This window comes from Chrysemys picta, chromosome 10, assembly GCF_011386835.1.
Source record: "Chrysemys picta bellii isolate R12L10 chromosome 10, ASM1138683v2, whole genome shotgun sequence".
In the NCBI taxonomy this organism is placed as follows: Eukaryota; Metazoa; Chordata; order Testudines; family Emydidae; genus Chrysemys; species Chrysemys picta.
Window position 1 is genome coordinate 39,965,524 of NC_088800.1, and position 19,758 is coordinate 39,985,281.

The 19,758-nt window shown below is 54.4% G+C and overlaps 1 protein-coding gene across 2 annotated transcripts in view; it reads left to right on the forward strand.

The window, feature by feature from the left end:
* Positions 1–19,758, forward strand: part of SEMA7A (semaphorin 7A (JohnMiltonHagen blood group)) — a 56,560-nt gene that overhangs the window by 24,472 nt on the left and 12,330 nt on the right. For both annotated transcript variants that reach the window (XM_005309231.5, XM_008174426.4), the window contains 8 exons: positions 7,607–7,740; positions 8,672–8,713; positions 9,439–9,534; positions 10,274–10,355; positions 14,720–14,830; positions 16,384–16,523; positions 17,111–17,292; positions 19,289–19,397. In XM_005309231.5, the coding sequence (XP_005309288.2) occupies positions 7,607–7,740; positions 8,672–8,713; positions 9,439–9,534; positions 10,274–10,355; positions 14,720–14,830; positions 16,384–16,523; positions 17,111–17,292; positions 19,289–19,397 (896 nt within the window). The remainder of the gene's footprint in view (positions 1–7,606; positions 7,741–8,671; positions 8,714–9,438; positions 9,535–10,273; positions 10,356–14,719; positions 14,831–16,383; positions 16,524–17,110; positions 17,293–19,288; positions 19,398–19,758) is intronic.

A 19,758-nucleotide genomic window follows, 5' to 3' on the forward strand; every position in this document is an offset into this window, starting at 1 on the left:
AGTCTGTTTTTTGGTTCCCTTGCTGTACAATTGACCATGTTTGCAAGTTCCCTTAGCAGTTGGGAGAAGTGGCATTTGCTCTTTGGATGGGTTGCTTCTTGTTAGTTAATTATGGGAGGTACTTTCCTATGACAGCACCTTCTTTTTTCCTTATGTGCTTCTCCATTACCCCCATTACTGTTCTCTCTCTCTCTTTGCCCCGTATTCTTCTGTTGTGCTTAGGTCATGGTATCTGCCAGCAATTGATTTAGCTGTTTTCTCTGCAAAGCACAAAGCTCTCCTTTCTTGTATGCATTCTACCACTCGGGGTAGCATCTGAAATGACAATTGCTCCATTGATTCTTCAGCTGGCTGGGGCTTTTGTGTGAACCAGATAAAATGTCATGGAAAATCTCAGAGAGTTGATGGGGAATTTGGAGAGTGGGTGGGGAGCCGCCTTCTTCGTGGCATTGTCTCCTTTGAGGGGTCAGTCTTCTCCCGGAAACTGCGATTTATTTATTTTCCCCCCTCCACTGAAATGAGATCAAGAATGCACATGAGGTGTTACCAGATACTGAAAATGCCAGTCTGGGGTTGTGCATGGGAAAGCGGAGCATGACTTGGAGAGGGTTTGGGTCTCTTAATCAAAGAACAACCTAGCACCTTTCACCCAGAAGGATCCCAGGGTGTTTAGAGACTCCATGAGTGGGGATCAACTCCCCTACCTCTGACATGCAGCCACCTCTGGGAGTGGATCATGGTAGCCGTAGCATGTCAGTAAATTCTCACCAGAGTTAAAATGGAACCCCAATAGGAATACAGAATGTGGCTTATCAAGTTGGAATTTGGCCAGGATATTGGGGGTAGCACCCCTTTTTGCCCCAAAGTGCCACGAGATCTTTAAATGGCCATCCATGGGCAAGCCTTGGGCTTTAAATCTAGTCTATTTATGCGGCCCCCATTACTGTGGCATGTGATCTCCTCACAACACCCCTGTGAGGCAGGGCAGAACTACTAGCCCCATTGTGCAGAGGGGGAAAACTGAGGCACACCCAAATCCTTAAATGTATTGAGGCTCCTGACTTCCATTGAAATCAATGCCCAAGGTCACATGGGGAATCCCTCAAATGGCAGCACTTCCAGCACCGCACTCCTGGGTGCACTGGGGGTAGTGCCAATTCCGAGAGAAGAGTACCAGCACCTGGGATCTTCTTGGAGTTCTCCTATCCAAGCACCAGACAGGTTCAACCATGTTTAGTAGATGAGTCCAAACAAAGCTGCAAGTCAAGTGCTCTTGGCAAGCCTGTGTATTTTGGGTTCCGTCATCCAACCCTCCCTTTTGAAGCATCTGGCAGAAAGAAAAACAACTACTGCTCTGGTGCCAGCAAAATGATTGTTTTCATTGTAGCTGCTCAAAGGGAAACAAGTCATTAGCTTCTGTGTAAGCTTGGGTCTGAGCAGAGCTCTGGAGTATGGTTGAGCTCAACTAAATACAGTCCCCAAAACACCCACACTGCAAAAAGCCAAATTGAGGTCAGCAGAAATGAAGTGAGCAGCCTTGTGCTGCATAAGGGAAATGGAAGTCTGAAGGCAGCATATATCCCTCTAGGTCAGCTGTTGAACGTAGGACGAAGACGAATGTTACACAAGAGGGAAAAGGTCACTGGACCCCCAAGTAAGAGCTAGAGTATGCTGGTAGCATAAGATGATGTTCCTCTTTTTTTATTTATCCAGGCACGTAGGCTATGTCTTCCCTGCAAAAAGGGGTGTGGATTTTACATGGCCGTAGCTATGGTGATGTAAAACCCTAGAGGAGCCAAGGCACACGTAGTTATTACCTTGATATAGCCAGTTGAGGTCGCTATTATGGGTACCACACTTTAAGAAAGATGTGGACACACCTTTGCGCAGTATTTGCCCAGCACTGGCCAGGAGTCAGGACTTCTGCATGCTAATCCAGGCTCTGCCACTGAGTCACTGGGTGACCTTGGGCAAGTCACTTCACCTCCCCGTGCTTCAGTGTCTGCATCTGTCTTCAGTCTGGTGAAGATTCAGCAGTGAACATGGACCCAACACTTTGAACATGCCCAAGTTGTTGGATCTGCAAAAAAGGGATCAACCAAGGAGCAACTTGGCCTGCAAAGCCACCCAGCCACGAGACAGACGGTGCTCGGGCAAGGAGCATTGTGGGATTGCAGAGGGCAAATCCTGGAGGAGACCCCAACCGGGTCATGTCAGCAAGCAGGCTGCATTTGAACAAGCATTGTGTGCAGGCAACCCCATGTACCATTCTCTCCCAAGCTGTGAAGGGATGGTACTTTCTAGCACTATACCAGAGCTGCCCTGACCTCTTCCCCCAAACCCTTTTGTGATTGCAATTGGCTTGCACAACGCCGCATGCTCGAGGTTTGCTGCATTTTCCATCTGGATGTGGTGGGCATTGAGCTTCCTAGAAGTGACTTGCAGTTGACCAAACTGGCTGACAGTAAGCGGTGATCAGCACAGCCACAGAGAGTTCAGCTAGAGGCTGACGGGGCAGTACAAATGGCTGAGCGGGAGGAATTTAACCCCTCTGGTGAAGATGCAGAATCAGGGGGCTGGGGCACGGCGATACAGACCGCTGTGGATATACAAGGATCGTGCACCCATTCTCGTGGTTCTGTCCTGCCTCCTGCAAGCTTAGCCTGCAGGGTGAGGTGAACCCTCTGTTTGCAGGGAGGAGGGGTAACCTGGCCATCTTGTGTCGCAGCATCATGGCACAGCGTGTAGTGACCTGAAGGTACAACACTGCCTCAGTAGGTGATGTGTAGGGTCCAGTACAGGGTTTACAATGGGGTAGGGCCCACACTCAAATGGGCAGCGATATGGGGAAGCTCCCACTGCTGGGGTCTGGCACTGACAAGCCACTGCTGGAGTCTTGGCCAACACTACCAGGGAAGTGCTCACTCTGCTCGATTCCTGAGTGGCATTGACAGGGCACTGCTGGGAGGAAGCTCACAATGCTGGAATCCCAGGTGCTGCTGCTTTTGAGGCAGAAGCACAGAGAAGACAATGCAGCCACCAGAACAATCAAGGCGCCCTCTGTTTTGCTGAGTACTGGAGCTGTGCTGGACAGGCAGGCTGCCTGTGCAATGGCTGAAGGCGCCTGGCAGGAAGCTCGGTCGTGTGCAGCCTGCCCTTTGCCCGCACTGCGCATTGACTCTGTCAATCAAGAGGCATGTGCCGGTGATGGATTTCCTTGCTTGGGGGGGCCTTTTTCCCCTTGGCTCATGTGGGATGCAGACTCTCCCCTGCCCCCTTCTCCTGTACTCGAGGCTCAATGTGCACCGATAATTGATTCTTCTCAGCAGGAAAGAACGGGCTCGCTTGGGCTGAAAGCGAACATCCCGCTGGCGTAAGACCCAACAAGCCAGTCTGTCTCCACAGTGACATCTGGGCCCGGGCTAGCCTCCTGAGCCAGCTTGAGTCCAGCTAACGTGGGTAATGCTAGCAGTGAAGACAGCGCAGCGTGGGCAACCGAGCCGAGTACATACCCAGGGTCTCCGCCAGGCCGCACTCTCTCTCAGCTGTCTTCCCTGAGCAAGGCGGGCTAGCCCATGCACATCTCTTGTGGTGTGGGCAAACCCTCTTTCGGGAAAAGCACAGGCAGCATCAGTGCAGACTTTCCACATGGCCGCACACATCGGGCTTTGTCTAGGCTGGGATTCTAGCCCCCAACCTAGCTAAAAAGATGCAGGCCCAAGTGTAGACCAGGGCAGCGAGATAGCCAGGTAAGAGACAGTCAGTACAATGACAGATCTCTGAATAGTTTGGACACAGCAACTTAAGTGTGCCTGGCTGGCTCTTAATAGAGAAGATGGTGATGCGGCCCCAGCCCCCAGTCTAGGAAAAACTAAGATCCTCCTGTCCACTGCTAGTGGCAGGGCACCGCGGGGAGGAAGCTCACAGCAGAAAGGAGTGACTACATTGCAATAGAGGAAGAAGAGTGGAGAGCAGGGAAATTTCTCACTAGCAAGCAGGACGGTGTACCAGGCCAGCCAAGGAAGGCTCTGACCTGTAGCAACCTGCTGGGAGGGGGGCAAAAGTCATGCAATGCACTTGTTACGCCTTTGTGTGCTGGCGGGGAATACTGCTTCTGATGGTGGCCAGGGGCTTTATGTTCTTCATCAAGGCTGCCATTTAGCTCCCCACTAAGCCTTGTGGCCAGCCTGCAGTTCGCGATCCAAGTGAGCGTGCAGCGACGTGGCTATGGTGGAGGGATCTGACTAGCGCATGCCTCTGTTTTAGACTAGATTATAGACACCCCCCTCGGGGGCACAGATGCAGCTATGCTGCCCAGGGACATCACCCCCACTTGGAGGCTGAATTTGCAGGCCTCTCTGCTTCGGTTGTGGCTCCAGGCCTGGAGAGTCAGGCACCAAAGGGAGATGTGGGAAGGGAACTCTGCTAGAGAACCCAGCTGTGACATGAGACCGCACAAAGCCAGATGTGACATAGATTCTAGGACTGGAAGGGACCTCGAGAGGTCATCGAGCCCAGTCCCCTGCCCGCATGGCAGGACCAAATACTGTCTAGACCATCCCTGATAGACATTTATCTAACCTACTCTTAAATATCTCCAGAGACGGAGATTCCACAACCTCCCTAGGCAATTTGTTCCAGTGTTTAACCACCCTGACAGTTAGGAACTTTTTCCTAATGTCCAACTGCACTTTGACATGAGAATCAACAGGAGAGGCCCTTGCCCCGGGGAGAGGAAGAAGCCCAAAGCTTCCCTCTAAGTCCAGCCCAGCTGGAGCAGAACCTAACGAATCCCAGGGTGGGTGATCATCACAGGCCGACTTGGCAATGAGGATTCCCCGTCCTGTAACCAACACAGTCGCACCACAGCCTCTCCAGGGAAGGGATCTTCGCAGCAGCTCAGCTGTTGCACTAATGCCCCTTGGCGCACTGCTGCGTCAGCGAAGAATAAATAGCAATCCTCCTCCCCACTGGGACTGGGCTTGCTAAGTTCACTGCACTTTGTAAACTCCAGGCCACCTCCCCAGTAGTGAATTTTATTACCCTCATGAGGCACAGGGAGCAGGAGGGGCTCCTCTGGCCATGGAACAACAGTCTTTTTTTCAGAGGTGGTGTTGGCTCAGCAGTGCTGGACAGCATGTGCCTGGCCCAGGGCCGGCTCTGGCTTTTTTGCCGCCCCAGGCAAAAAAGCCGCCGGCCGCCCCCCCCCCCCCCCCCCCCCCCCCCGCGGGGGGGGGGGGGGGGAGGGCGGCCGGAGCCCCAGTGGGGGCTCCGCTCTCCCCCTGGCGGCCGGGGGCAGGGCGCGAGGGGGGAGGGCGGCCGGAGCCCTGGGAGGAGGGCGGTGAGCTCCGCTCCCCCCCCGGCGGGCAGGGCGGCGAGAGGGCGGCGGGCCCCAGCCAGGGCTCGCCGCTCTCCCCCCAGCGGCCGGGGGGAGGGCACCAGGGGGGAGGGCGGCCAGAGTGCCGGGGGGAGGGCGGCGAGCCCGGCCGTGGCCCCGCTCTCCCCAGGGGCCGGAGCGCCGTGCCGCCCCCCTCCAGGTGCCGCCCCAAGCACAAGCTTTGTGGGCTGGTGCCTGGAGCCGGCCCTGGCCTGGCCACTGATGGCGTCAGCAATAGAACTCAGCAGTGTCAGGGGCCTGACCTAGCCTGTGCTGCCTCTGGCCTATTAGATCTTGGGTGGGAAAGAGCCATGGCAGCAAAATGGAACAGTGTGGGCTAGTGGTTAGAGCACGGAGCCTGTAAGTCACAGAGCAGGGGCTATTCTTACCTCTGCCACTGGCTTGCTGCGGGGAAGGTCCCGTCACTGCTTGGCCTGCCTGAGTTTCTCTATGCGCAAAGCGGGGTGACGTAGTTTCTAGGTTTGTGAGGTTTGGTTAATTTGTTTACCTGGCACTCTGAGGTATGGGGAGCTGCTGTAGGGGGAGCAGTGTATGATTAAGAGCCAAGAACCAACTCTGGCCCTGTGGGAGGACGGACAGGGAGGAGGCTAATCTGCAACGCTGGCACTGGCAGGCAGATTCAAGGCTGGATGCTGGCTGTCTGGCCATGTTGTTCCCATCTGCCTGGGAGGGCTGCAGCATTGTAATCTCATCTGTTCCTCCCCCGGTTTCTCAGCAGTTGTGTAATCCTCTTTCCTGCTCTACATAGAGAAGGGTCAGATGCACAGCGCACTTAGCAATTAGTGGTGCCTGGGAAGAAGAGCAATAACCTAGCTGCTTTGGAGTCAGTGACAAGCCACTCTGATCTGCTGCCCTCCTGCATCAAATATTCCCCACCCCTCCCTTCCATCAGGCCCTGCAAGGTCATCCGGCTCCTCCCTGCCCTTCCTGTGTCTGTCTCCACCTTGCTTCTCTAGCTCTCTTCTTGTTAATGCCTAGCCAGAAGTGAGAGACATCAGCTGGCAGACACCAGTGTGTGGGTGGGAGTGAGGGTGGCTGTTGGTATGGTAGGTAGAGAGACTTGAGCCCCTGCATTTGGACCTGGATTGTTCCCGCCCCCAAAATCTGGGAGTGGCTGGATCTGGGGGTTTGGCCTGTGCTAGAGGCAAGTTGCAAAACGTTGTGGATCAGAGTGGGGGGGGGGGGGGGGGGCTGGATTCCGAGTGCCCTCAAAGATCCGGGCAGCCGCTTGCAGGGGTTTGGCTCAGGTGCCTCTGTGCTGGAGGCTGAACCATGCCAGTGTGATCAGTGCCAGAGACGGGCACTGCCCACCCTTGCTAGGCAAAAGTGGAGACATGGCTGGTTCTCCTCAGGCCTTTAGCTCCCAGTGGGCACAGCTGAGTTAAAAGCATCTGAGCTGCTGGGGGCTTATCTGACCCGAATTAACCCCTGCTCCACCCCCAACATGAATTGCTCCACAGTACAGTGTCTATACATGCTGCACACCCATACAGGGCCCCTGCTCATGGCTGCATTAGCGCCCCTCTGTAGCAGAGACTCTGTTTCAATATGCTTTGCGGCTCTGGTACAATGGGGGAGGGCACAGAAAGGCAGGACTAGAAGCCAGGAGCCCCAATTTCCGGACCCCTGCTCTGCCCCCACCTGGCTCTCCTTGACTTGGGGAAAGCCATTTATTTTTCTTCTCATGGGCCAGATACTTGTCTCATTGTGCCACGTGAATAGGTGTTTTTAGGCCGGGGCTGGTAAATGTGTGAGGCTGCTCTAATCACTGGCACACACGCCCTCCAATGTGCGCAGTGTCTGCAGTTTCACGTGCTACGAGGAAGCTGACGAGAGCTCTCCAGCCTTGTGCTGGTGGACAAGTGAGGGCAAGAAGTGATTCCACCCCACAGTGCAGCGTGGCACATGTGGGTGTGCAATGGGCATTAGGGCCGCCTCCTGAAAGGCACCGAGTACCAGACTAGATAGCCCATCTGCCAAGTGTGGCGTTACTGATGACTGCACCTGGTGACGGTCTCTTTGATCTGGGTGTGTCTCTGCAGCTGGGTTTACCATGTGGCAAGAGAGTAACTAGCTGAGAGGCGTAGATCTGTGTGTGTGTGTACACTCCCTGTTCCTCAGTGGGGCAGGGTGGCTGGTCATCTGACAACAATCCTGCTGGATTCATGGACACTCCTGCTGAGTCTCTCTTCTTTGTGTGTTTCCTAGGGGAGAGACGCTTTCCGCTGGAGAAGCACGAGAATCTCCTAACTCTCTACCATGAGGAGGGGAATTCCTCTCTCTTGGTGGGAGCGGAAGGAAAGCTCTACTACTTTGACTTTGAGAGCTCCAGTAACCATAAGGTAAGGAGGCTTTACAGATGTGCATGGCTTAGCCTCCCAAGCTCACTGTGAAGTCATTCAGGCACATTCTCCCCATTGCATAGCTAGGGAAACTGAGGCACAGGGCAGGTTAGTGACTTGCCCAGCCTCCTCCAGCAAGTCAGGGGCAAAGCTGGAAAGAGAAGGCCAATGTCTCAACACCCAGCCCTGTGCTTTAATCCCTCTGGTTAACCGCCCTGCACAATCTATCTAGGGATCTGACCAGCCAGTGTTTGACCTCTGCATTAGCGATTCTGATATCACATACACTAGCCAGTAACATCACTGATGATGGAGACCAATGGGGTTTGGGCTCTGAATTATACCATGGACTGGGCAGTGGGAGCTTGGGTGATGTCTTCTCCAGTTGTCTCCATGCACTTCCACTCCCCACAGGCAAGTTAACCCCTGAGGGGTCAGGCACAGACACCACTCCTCTTGCTGTCATACAAATGGGCAGTCTGGTTAACTCTCTGAAAACCCCAGTTCCTCTTACCACTCCCTCCTCTACCCAGCCACTGATGCCTACTCACTTCCCCCAGCAAGAGACCTGAGCCCTTCCTGACATCCCTCTGACAGCATCCTGACCTGAGCCCACTACTAGTTTCCCCCAGCTGTGCCCTCCGCCCACCTGCGGCCCCGCTTCTACCTCCATTTATCCCAAACTGCCAGACCCGGCCCTGAACCGGCCCAGCCTCCCAAGTGCTCCCAACACTGCAGCTTCCACATGGGAACCATTGGGAAAGTGCCGACTATCAGTGTTGACCCAGCCAGGCAGCCACCCCATCTTCCTGGCCAGCTGAGTCCGTGGGTGGCACACGGGTTCACCGAACTTTGCTTGCATTTGTCATTCACTTCCAGACAGTTGTTTAGCAAGGGGAGGAACTAACCCATGCTTATTCCTTTTCTCTAGGAGGACTTCCCGGAACAGGATTCAGGAGCCTGCCAAAAACCAGTAAGTCTGGAGATCTCACCAGGTGGATTTAGCTCTCTGAGAAATATCAGAAGTTTTCCAGATAGCCCAGAGGAGCCCTTCTAACTCTCACCTCCACTCTGTTAGCGCACCTTTTCCATTCAGCGGTAGGACTCTTAAGCCACCCAGCGTAGAAGGAACTTTGATGGACACTTAGAGTAGGGGGACCAGGTAGCAAGTGTGAAAAATCAGGATGGGGAGTGGGGTAATAGGTGACTATATAAGAAAAAGCCCCAAATATTGGGACATCTGGTCACCCTAACTTAGAGGGGTGGAGGATGTAGGCTTAAGTCAGGGGGAACAAGGGTCAGAAGAACTGAGGGTCAGGGTGGGAAATTTTGGCGTGACGGGGGGTGAACAGGAAACATGAAGTCACCAAATTCCATTAATATGGGGATTGTATAATTAGGAGATTGAGTCAGTTCTGTGCTACGGGGTGGGGGTGGCTGAGAGTCCCACACTGGAGCTCTGGAGGGTGTTCCAATCCTGCTGTCCCCTTCCTGAGTAAAATTCTCTGGCCTGTGTTGTATCAGGAGGACAGCCGATGATCACAATGGGGAATGGTTCCTCCTGGCTTTAATACCCAGAAAAATCCTGGTATCCCCTCCGGCTTAGCGGTGTTATCAAGGCTCCTAAGGTTGGGCCTGGAGCAGCTGGGATTCACTAAACCATCCACCATGGCTCATGCACCCCTTTTTCTTTTCCAGGAGGAGAAGAAGAACTACCTGACTTTCATTGGCAAGTACCACGACATGCTGTTGATATGTGGGACAAATGCCTGCAAGCCCACCTGCTGGAACTTGGTAAGCCAGGGAGTTTGATGCCAGGGAGTTTGTTGCTCAGCCTGCAGGTGAGCAGGTCTAGAACCTGGTCACCTTATGCTTAGTCCAGTGTCTTCTCCATTGGACCTGGGGTTCTGTCCCCACTCACCTGCCCTATGACCAGAGTAAATTGCTCTGCCTGTCTGTACCTCAGTTTCCCCATCTGTCAAATGCAGATGATGATCTCGCTCCCCTTCCTTTGCAAAGTGCTTTGAAGCCTATGTGGGGAAAGCCTATATGGAAGCTGAGTTTAATAGTCCATGACAGAACTCACTCTCTGCTCCCACCTGGGAAATCCGGTCTGTGGCAGAGGACAGGCAGGATCGCGCATCTCTAGTGAGTAACAGTAAAGGGGAATTTAGGAAAACACCAGCCAAGTCAATGCACTTGTCTGTAAATGTTCCTTCAAGTTAGCTTTTGATGCCAGAGTTATTCTTGGAGCACGTGACCTGACCCCCCTCGCCCCCCAGCCTTAACTCACAGGAAACACCTTTCCTGAGCTTCCTGGTGCACCAACCCAGTCTAGCTCTGCATGAGACGGCCTACAGCCAGAGCACATGCCAGGTCCAGATGTGGGGGGGGGCGGGGGGTAGGTAATCTCTTGTCCCAGAGGGGACTTGGAGCAGATGTTGATTGCTTTACTCTGCTGGGAGAATACAACAAGGTGCCAGAACCCCTCCTACCAACAATGACTCTTAATTGTTCCCTCTGCCCTCCCCAGGCCGATCGGAATAAAACTGAAGTGGCTGCGCAGGGCTTGGCCCCTTTTGTGCCTAACCAGAACTCCCTGGTCCTTGTTGATGGTAAGTCCAAATGCTTGTGTCTGTTCTTCGGCCCGTAGAACCGCAGGGCCAGGTCCCCAGCTGGTGTAATACTGAAGTCAGTAGAGCCATGCTGATTTCCACCAGTTGGGTGGCTGGCCCAGGGTCTTTGGCTTTGCCTGTTTATGTGATCGTGTTCCTGGGGGAGGGGCTTTGGGGGAACGGTGCCGTCTCCATGCCGTGCCAGCACTGGTCTGTAAATTGGCCTGGTGCTGGTCAGAGGACAGGCCTTAGCTCTCCGTGCTGGGGAGAAGCTCAAGGTGGAATGAGCATGAAGTGGGCATTGCCCTCTGACCAAGAACAGGGTGAAGTCATGGGCCCCCAGTGCAGGGTCAGTCCCATTAAGTCTAGTGTCAGAGCAGCTGAAGAAGCCCAGCAGCGAGGGAGATGGGATCCCCTCAGGAGAGGGTGAGCCACCTCAGGGCTGGGCTAGAGCTCATCTCTGGAGCAGTGTGAGGAGGGAGCCTGGGACTGTCCTGCCAGGGTTGGCCAGAGTCCATGGTAACAGGCAGTAACCCTGCAAACCCTCCCCTGTCACTCGTGCCCAAGCTGCTGGGCAGTCTGGCATTGCCAACGCCTCATCCACTTGCCCAAAGAAGGGAGGCCGGTGGGTTCTCTTGCCGTCGCAGGGGACCTGGCCCCATCCTCCTCACCCAGGCAGGCATACAAAGGCTCAGCCCTTGTGATCGGCTTCCAGGCGCCAGTTTTCATTCCGCCTCATCTTGGGGCCCTTGGTTTTCTCCCATCCCCACATCTACCTCTCAGCACTGAGCATAGGCGGCAGGTTTGTATAATTTTTGGTGGTGCCCAAAATGGTGGTGCTGCCCCCACCCCCAGACCCCCGCTCCCACCCTGTAAGCCGCTATATATATTTTATTAAAGAGTGTAAACATGGACTGGAAGCCGTAAAGCCGTAAGCATTTAAGTGCAATGTTTCTCTTTATTGCACAATATCACTATGAGAAAAATCCATTGTTGATTATTAGTGGTCCTACAAATCAAGAATTTGTTGCTGGGATAAAATGAAGCTACAATGCAGCGGCGCCACGAGATTACAAGGGTCAATTAAAAGTGGAAAGTCAGAAGCAGCACTTGCCTGCCTCAATATACAGTATTCTATTTTGTTGCACCTGTTGTGATGAAGTGGGAATGTTCTTAATGTTTTCTCTGAATACTGTGTGGGTGCCTCAGTTTCCCCTGCAAGGTGCCAACTGAAGGTGTTGGGGACAAAGAGAGCAGGTGGCCTCCTTGTCCGGAAGAGACACAAAGGCCAGAGGAGGGAGTGTCAGTTTGGAGCTGGCTGGGGAAATGGGGAGAGGCCCAGAACTTGGGTCTGGGCTCCCCACCCCCCCAAGATGGACCTGACTAAGGGGTCCTGTTTTCTGTACCTACAAGCTCTGTTTTAGACTGTGTTCCTGTCGTCTAATAAACCTTCTGTTTTCCCGGCTGGCTGAGAGTCATGTCTGACTGCAGAGTTGGGGTGCAGGGACCTCTGGCTGCCCCAGGACTCTGCCTGGACAGACTCGCTGCAGGAAGCGCACGGTGTGGAAGCTCATGCTGAATGCTCCGAGGTCAGACCCAGGAAGGTGTAAGCTTCTTGTCCTGGAGACAGTATGCTAAGGGAGAGGAGGCTCCCCCAGAGTCCTGACTGGCTTTGAAGGAGTGGTTCCAGAGCATCCCAGCATCCCCTTCCACACCGCACAGGAACTAACACTCCCTCCTCTGGCCTTTGTCTCTTTTCCAGGCATTAGGAGGCCATCTGATCTTCGTTCTCCAACACCTTCAGTTGGCACCTTGCAGGAGAGCGGCCCAGGCCATTAGTTGTCCAGAGACAGGGTTTCGGCCATTCTCTGTGCAGACACCATCACACTGGCCCTCTAGGGCTCTACAACAATCACACCCCCTTATCCCACCATCTAGATCCTTAAATGCATAGGGGAAACTGAGGCACCCACACAGTATTCAGAGAAAACATTAAGAACATTCCCACTTCGTAATACCTGTATACGACTAGTTATATACTTTAAAGGGTGTAAAATAATCAAGTATTGTGCTAAACACAATGATACTCCAAACTGACCACCAACTTTAAGTTGTGTGTTTTTCCCCTCAGGTGAGGGCTCTGGGGTGGGGCGGGGGATGAGGGGTTCACAGTGCAGGAGGGTGCTGAGGGTTGGGGTGCTGGGGGTGCAGGCTCTGGGGTGGGGCAGTTCTGGGGATGAGGAACTTGGGGTGCAGACAGGCTGCCCCAGGGCTAGGGCCAGAGAGGACTCACCCCCCCACTGGCAGCAGCAAGCTCCAGGAGAGGGACCCCTCCTCTTCCCCTGCAGCACACTCACTCTGCACCACGGTCACTGCACATGCTCCTAGGGCCTCTCTCAGGTCCAGAAAGCCCACTCACCTCCCCTATGGTGGGTACCGGGGCAGGGGGGATTGCCATCACGTGTGGCCTCCCCTGCTGTTGCCCCTCACCATAGCCTCACTGGGGATGGGGCTGCCCCTTGCCCAGCGTGGGGCAGGACTGGGGACTACAGGGTGGTGGCTGCGCGGGGGGGTGGGGGGGGTAGGGTGTCACAAAATTCCCCTAAGCCCCAGCTGCTCAGGTCTAAGAAGCCCCCCTCCCCTGTGGCGTAGCCAGGTTCTAACATCAGGGGGAGTGAACACATAAAAAAAGGCGCCACCCGACATTTCAAATTACTAATCAGGTAGTAGGGTTTACAATGTTCTAACAAGAGATTATACTATTACCATTATCCAGTCAACTTGCACACTACTATTTTGAATTGGTGATAATTCACAGAGAGAGAAAGAAGAAAACTGAATTTAGAGAATAATTATTAACCGGATTCCTGGTTATTCACTAGCCACTTTGCTCCAGTCCATAGCACAAAGCACCATAAACCCAGTAGAATCTGTCCAAGAGACTATTCCCCTCAAATTGGCATCTGCTACACTCCCCCCAACTCACCCCCACACCCCCATTCCCAGTCACCACTATTCAGGAGATAGCTAAGTGAAAAGGTGGCATGGCTGAAGAATTTAGCAGGCAACTGAAAACTAGTATAGAGTCTGTACAGTCCCTGAGAACACTGCTTAATTCTGAGCCCTGGGGCTGCAGCTAGTCAGCAGTGAGACTGAGGAGACATAACTGGCACCTTAAAGCACATTTACCTCTCTTTCCTTCACAAGCTGCACTGAGCACAGTTTCACAGCCCAGGGTGCAGCACTGGGGCGGCGGGGGGGGCAATAACCCAAAGTCGCTCTTTTGCCTCCTGGTCATGCCGCTCCCTCAGCCCCCTCCGCTGAAGAGAGACCACAAGGAAAAAACATTCCGCCCCCCCCCCCCCCCTTTCCTTCCTTCTCCACCGGCACCAGCTGGGCTTCAGAGCCCCCTTCCCTGCCGCTGCGCAGGGGGGCTGCGCTGCCACCTCATCCCCAGGGAGCCCGGCAACCAGCCTACACTGCCTGCAGCCCCAGAGCCAGCGAGCTGGGCTGGGGATGCAGGGGGGGCGGGGCGGAGCCCAGAGCCAGCCAGTGGCCACACGCAAAACCCGGCTCCAGTCTCCGAGTCCAGAGCTCAGTGCTGGCTGCCTGGAAAGTGGAAAGGCGCCACTTTTGGAAAATGTGCACAGAGGGGAGCAGCCGCGCCCCCCAGCTATGCTAGTGGGCGGGGGGGGGGGGGGGGGGAGGGGTGGCGGCAGCAGAGGCCGGTGCCCGCTCCAGGCATGTCCAGGGGAGAAACCCAGCTCCAGATATTGGTGGAGCACAGCCCCCAGCCTTGAATATTCCTGGTGCTCGGGCACCATGAGCCCATATAACCTGCCGCCCCTTGCACTGAGCCCTATGCCCAGGGGAGAAGGCAGTGGAGTGGGGAGCTCATCCCCATGCCCCATCCAAGGCTGCTGTGAATGCCGTTCTCCCCTGAAACCTTCCCCTCCTCTTCTGCTCCTGGGAAACCAGAGCTGCTTCCATGGCTTTGTTGAATTGTTTCTTTCCTTTGCTAAGGGGCAACATTGCTGATTCTGGCCCCCAGGGGACAAGTGTCTGTATCCAAAGCCAGCCCCCCTCCCCACCGCAACTGACAGGGCTTGGCCCAGCGCAGAAGCCATGGTGTGAGTGGGCCTTGGAGAATGAGCTCTTTGCTGATGTAGGCTGAGCTGGCACTACCATGACCCAGGCCAGGCCTGCTCATTGTATCTGAGGGGAATCCGCCCTCCAGGGTTATCAACCCGGCTCCTTTCACCAGTGCTAGATCCCTTGAGGGGAAAAATACTCCCCAGGCGAGTATTGGCAGAACTTTGCAGTATTTGCAGAGTCGGCTGCAAACAATCTTTCCCATCTTGCAGGCGAAGCCATCTATTCCACCATCAGCTTGCACCAGCACAATGGGAAGATACCCCGCTTCCGCCAGGTCCGAGGGACTGGGGAGCTCTACACCAGCGACACAGTGATGCAGAGTGAGTATGGCAGAGAGCCCCTGGGCCTGGGGGTTCCTGCCAGGCTAAGCCCAGCAGGAGGATGATCTTGGGATGTAAGGGTGTCTCCACCTTGTTCTCTTTCCGCAAGCCGTCCTGCATTCTCTGCCCCCTACTGTACTCCTACCTGCTGCTCTGGGGTTGCACTTGCACAGGGTCAGGAAGTGGCTTGGGACAAGTCTTCAAGCGCAGCAGCAGCATGCCAGGGGGTGGGACTGTGGCAGACAAGGCAGTCTCCTTAGGTAGCCGTGGGGAGGCTGCCGTACGTAGAGCAGAGGAAATCAAAGCATTTCCTGGCCTGCTCTTTTCAGCACTGAACAATAAGGCGTCCTTAGAGTGATAAACAACTTCCACCTGTTATTTGGCCCCAGCCATTGCTAGCAAACAGGGAAACAGCAGCTCCCAGGACCCCTGCTCTAGCTGCACTGGGGAAGTTATCCCTGTAATGATGGGGACTAAAATGCTGTGGGCAGTGGCTGCAGAGGAACCATTCCTCTAGCGTGAGGTTCGTGGGGGGCGTTTGGGGAAAACAGAAGTAGCTGTGTAAAAAGAACTGAAAAAACGGACGCAGCATCCTGTATCTGAAGCCGGAAGGAAATGCAGCTGTTTAATTGGCCTGCCAGCTGCAATCACTGCCTGTCCCATGGCAACAGAGCAGAGAGCGTCAGTCGCCCATCTGGCCATAAATGGGCACCTAGTGGAGCCCAAAGGCTGCTGTTCCTATAGCTCCAGCCAGGGGCCTGGTAATGAACCCAAATCTGGAAAGCATCCTCTTCCCCCCCACACCTCTGCTGGTGGATTGGCAAAGGGAAGTCAGGGGTTTCCACCTGGCGAGGGGATTTTATCCCCCTCACAGATGAGGGCCAAAAATGGCAGCAAGTAAAGTGCAAACACAGAGCCAGCAGAAGCAAACAAAGCAGATGCTCCCAGGGCATCACGTAATCAGGTTCTTCCGTGCTGGGGGACACGAAGTAATGAGCCTCAGCGCTCCCCTCCAGCTGACTTCATGGAGCCCGGGAGGTGTATTAATAGGGCTCTCGCATCATTACCAGGCTTCCGGACTTCCCCAGTTAAACACAAACAACTGCAAAGCCCACTGGGCCTCCTTTCCATGCCGTGGCATTTCCCCCACGCACTCCGTTGTCTCCATGGAACGGGTTTCCTTCCATGCTAACCAGCCTAGGGACTCAACTGAGCTGGACTCCAAAGCCTTGACATTTCAAGGAAGCTGCAAAAGGCAAGATCCAGAGCCCTAAACCAGGGTGTTGGAACGGGGTAAGCCACTGTTGAGTGTGTCGGGGTGGTCTTTCTTTGTGTCTGATCTATGGAGGATCTGAATTGGTTTCAGTTCCTGGCTTTGTAGCATGGCTCTTCAGCTCCAGCTGCAGAAGTAGAAGTTCACTTGTTTAAGTCCTAGAGGTCCCTGGTTCAGTCCCTGGCGATGGGTTGTCACAGATGCCCTTGTATTAGGAGAGATTCTTAGGACATGTCTGCTTGTCTGTCCCATTCTCACAGCTCTTCCTCCTCCATTCCAGATCCAACATTTGTGAAAGCCACTGTCATCAAGCAAGATGAGCGCCATGATGACAAGATCTACTATTTCTTTCGAGAAGACAACCCGGACAAGAGTCCCGAGGCCCCGTTAAAAGTCTCCAGAGTGGCCCAGCTGTGCAAGGTACAGAGCAGGCAGGGTGGCACAGGCAGGGTGGGTTAGAGAGAGTGAGGGAGCCAATGGCATTGCCTCCATGAGTTCCCCTGCTCCTGGGAGCTGGTGCGGCCACATGGTGAGGAGGTTGCTGTGGGCATTACAAAGCAGTGCTGGAGGTGAAGAGAGAACCTGGCTGCCATAGGTCATATTTTGCTTGTAACCAACCCCTGATTTCTGACCTGCCTAGAAGTGAAGTGCTGGAAGGGAGCAAGCTGAAAGGATGGTCTGGTGGTCCAAGGTGCAGACCAGGGCTCAGGACATGGCTCTGCCGCAGACTTCCTGCGTGACCTTGGAAGTCCCTCAGTCTCTCAGTACCTTCGTTTTCTCCCTCTGCACAATGGGGATACCAGCTCTGCCCTACCCCATGGGGGTATTGTGAGGATAAACACGTTAAAGATAGTGAAGTGCTCACATGCTGTGGTGATGGGGGGGGGGCATGTAAGTACGATAGATAGATAATGGAGAGCCATTCAAGGGGCTGGGCGTGTACCAGAGATTCCCTTCTGCATCTCCCTCCTCTGGGATGGGCTCTGAGGCTCTGCTGTGTCCCCCAGGGAGACAAAGGGGGCACCAGCTCCCTCTCTGCTTCCAAGTGGACCACCTTCCTGAAGGCCACGCTGGTCTGCGTCGACCCGGCCACCAAGAGCAACTTCGACTTGCTGCAGGATGTCTTCATTGTCCCGTCAGACAAGAACTGGAGGGAAACCAGAGTGTATGGACTCTTCTCCAACTGCTGGTGAGTATCTCGGCCCACACAGGTCGCCGCCTCAGAGCTGAGGGGAGGGGTGTTCAAAGGCACCTCAGGAGCTGGCTGCTAGATAGCTGGTCCACTCACCCCAGCTCCCTCCTAGCTGAGAGGGAACGGCATGAGACAGAAAGCACATGCTCCTCTGCTCCTATTTGCCACCCGTGGCTTTATTCCTCACACCATCAGAGAAGGCAGCTTGTGGGCCCAACCCTGGGAGGTGCTGAGCACCTTCATCCCCATCAAGGCCCCAATCCCTTGCAGGATTGGGGCCCTGTGATGGGGTGTACCAGGCATTCACTGCCCCCTGTTGGGGTCGCCAACACCTTGGTGCACTCTGCCTTTAGAAGGTGTCCTGCTGGGAGGGAAGAGCAGCGAGTTCGGACAGCTAGGGGCTGCCTAGAGAGGCCTCCCATGATCAGCTGCAGGCAGAACCAGTGAGAGTTGGTCCACTGGTGCCTAGAAGGGATGGGAGCAGGCAAAGGCCAGCAAGCCAGATAAAAAGGGCTTGCTCCCCCTACTAGGGCCAGTTCTGGGTGAAGGCAGGACGGTCTCCATGTCTTAACCTAACCCAAGTAACTTGGCCCACTCTGGGTCCTAACCTTGATAGTCTTTCCCTTCGCTCCCTGTAGTATTTATGTTACGGGCTATTTTGTTTTTCTGTAATCCTGGGGTGAGCCCTCTCAGCGGGATGCCTAGCCCTTGGGTGTCTGCTTCTCCTTTCCATCCTGTCTGTTTCTCTTGCTTTCTCCCAGTGTGAGTCAAGACTTTCAGGGGCACATCTTCCCAGGGATGCACAGATGGTGAGGCCAAGTGTCAGCTCTGTGACAAACTATTAACTCCAGGGTCAACATGCTCCTGCACGGCGCTTCCTCCAGCAATCCCTGCTCAAGGAATCTTGCTTTGCACTCTCCCCTTGCTGTTTCTCATCGTGGTGCTTAATGCTGCTGATTTGAGACACCACTGAGATGCGCAGGACATTGGGGGGCGGGGGAGAGAGAAAGAGAAAAGTATTATGGGAGTGGCTAAAGGCTCTTCTCAGAGATCAGGGTCCCATTGGGCTAGGTGCTGAGCAAACACTTCTTGAAAAGCTGGTTTCTCTGTGAGATCCAGGAGAGAGACCCTGGCGATGCTCGCGTTTGCATGTCCTGAAATTGGCAGCACTCTCCCCATTTTTACGAGCATGCAAGGCAATTAAAGCCTTTATTTTCCCTGCCTGCTGGTCCGTCAGGAGAGGCTGTTGTATTGACAGCAGTGTCATTGGACGCTGAGGTAGCGGCATGCTGAGAAGATGCCAGTGGTATGGCATTTGCTGCCACATCACAATGTGATCCTATTGTGTAATGGGGCCGGCTGCCACCCAAGTGCCCCTTCAGGCTTCACTCTGCAGTTCTACCCCTGCAGGAGTCCTGACCTTCCTCTTCCTCCTCAAAGCAGACTCACTTGCTTTGCTGCCGACTTCCCATGTGATCTTGAGCAAGTTACTTAATTTCTCTGTGCCTCAGTTTCCCATCTGTACAATGGGGATAACAACACTGCCCTTCCTCCCAGGGGGGTTGTGAGGAATCCATTAAAGACTGAGAGGTTCCAGGAACAGAGCCATAGAAGTACCTAAGATAGACATTCTTCCCTTGGGGAAGAGAGAGACTTCAGCATCTCTGTACTAAGCACAGCCCTGGTGCCCCTGCTGTTAATTTCAGTGGGAATTTTGCCTGAATCATGGTTTCAGGTTTAGGATGTCCTGGCTAATATATCCTGGCCCATATGGTTACTAGTCCACTGTCACATGGCTTTGACCTGCTGCTTCATCCCTCCATTCTCATTGGCTGAGATGTATTTGGGATATAGTTAGAAGTGTCCCTATCCATGGTTATGTAATAAACCTTCCCCCCCCCCACCCTCAGCTTGGGAGAAACCATGGCTAAGAATTTGAGCAGTAGCAGAATGGCAGCCAGGCCCTCATCCTACTTTGTTCCGTTGCTTGTAGGGGGTACTCTGCTGTTTGCGTCTACACCATCGGTGCCATTGACACGGTGTTCCGGACATCGAAACTCAAAGGCTACACTAAGGACATGCCCCACATCCGTCCTGGACAGGTGAGTGACAGCTGGCATTCTGGGTGGGTGGTCTGATGCTTAAAGCACCGGGAGGCGGAAGATCTGACTTGTATTTCCAACTCTTCCTTGGGCAAGTCCCCTCATCTCTCTGTGCTGCTTCTCCCCCTGTAAAATGGGGGAAACTGATTAGTTCTAGTCGCATGGTGCCTGGGGGGCCAGTGCGGGCCCAGGAGCCCATGATGCTAGGTGCTGTACCAGGGGTGCCAGAACAAGGAGGGCCAGGGGGCCATGCCCCCGCCCCCACTTTTAAAAGTAGGAGGGCTATGCCCTCCCACTTCTGACGTAAGGGCGAGCAACAGGAGGAGGAGGGGGCAGAGAGGAGTGAGCGGGAGGCGAAACC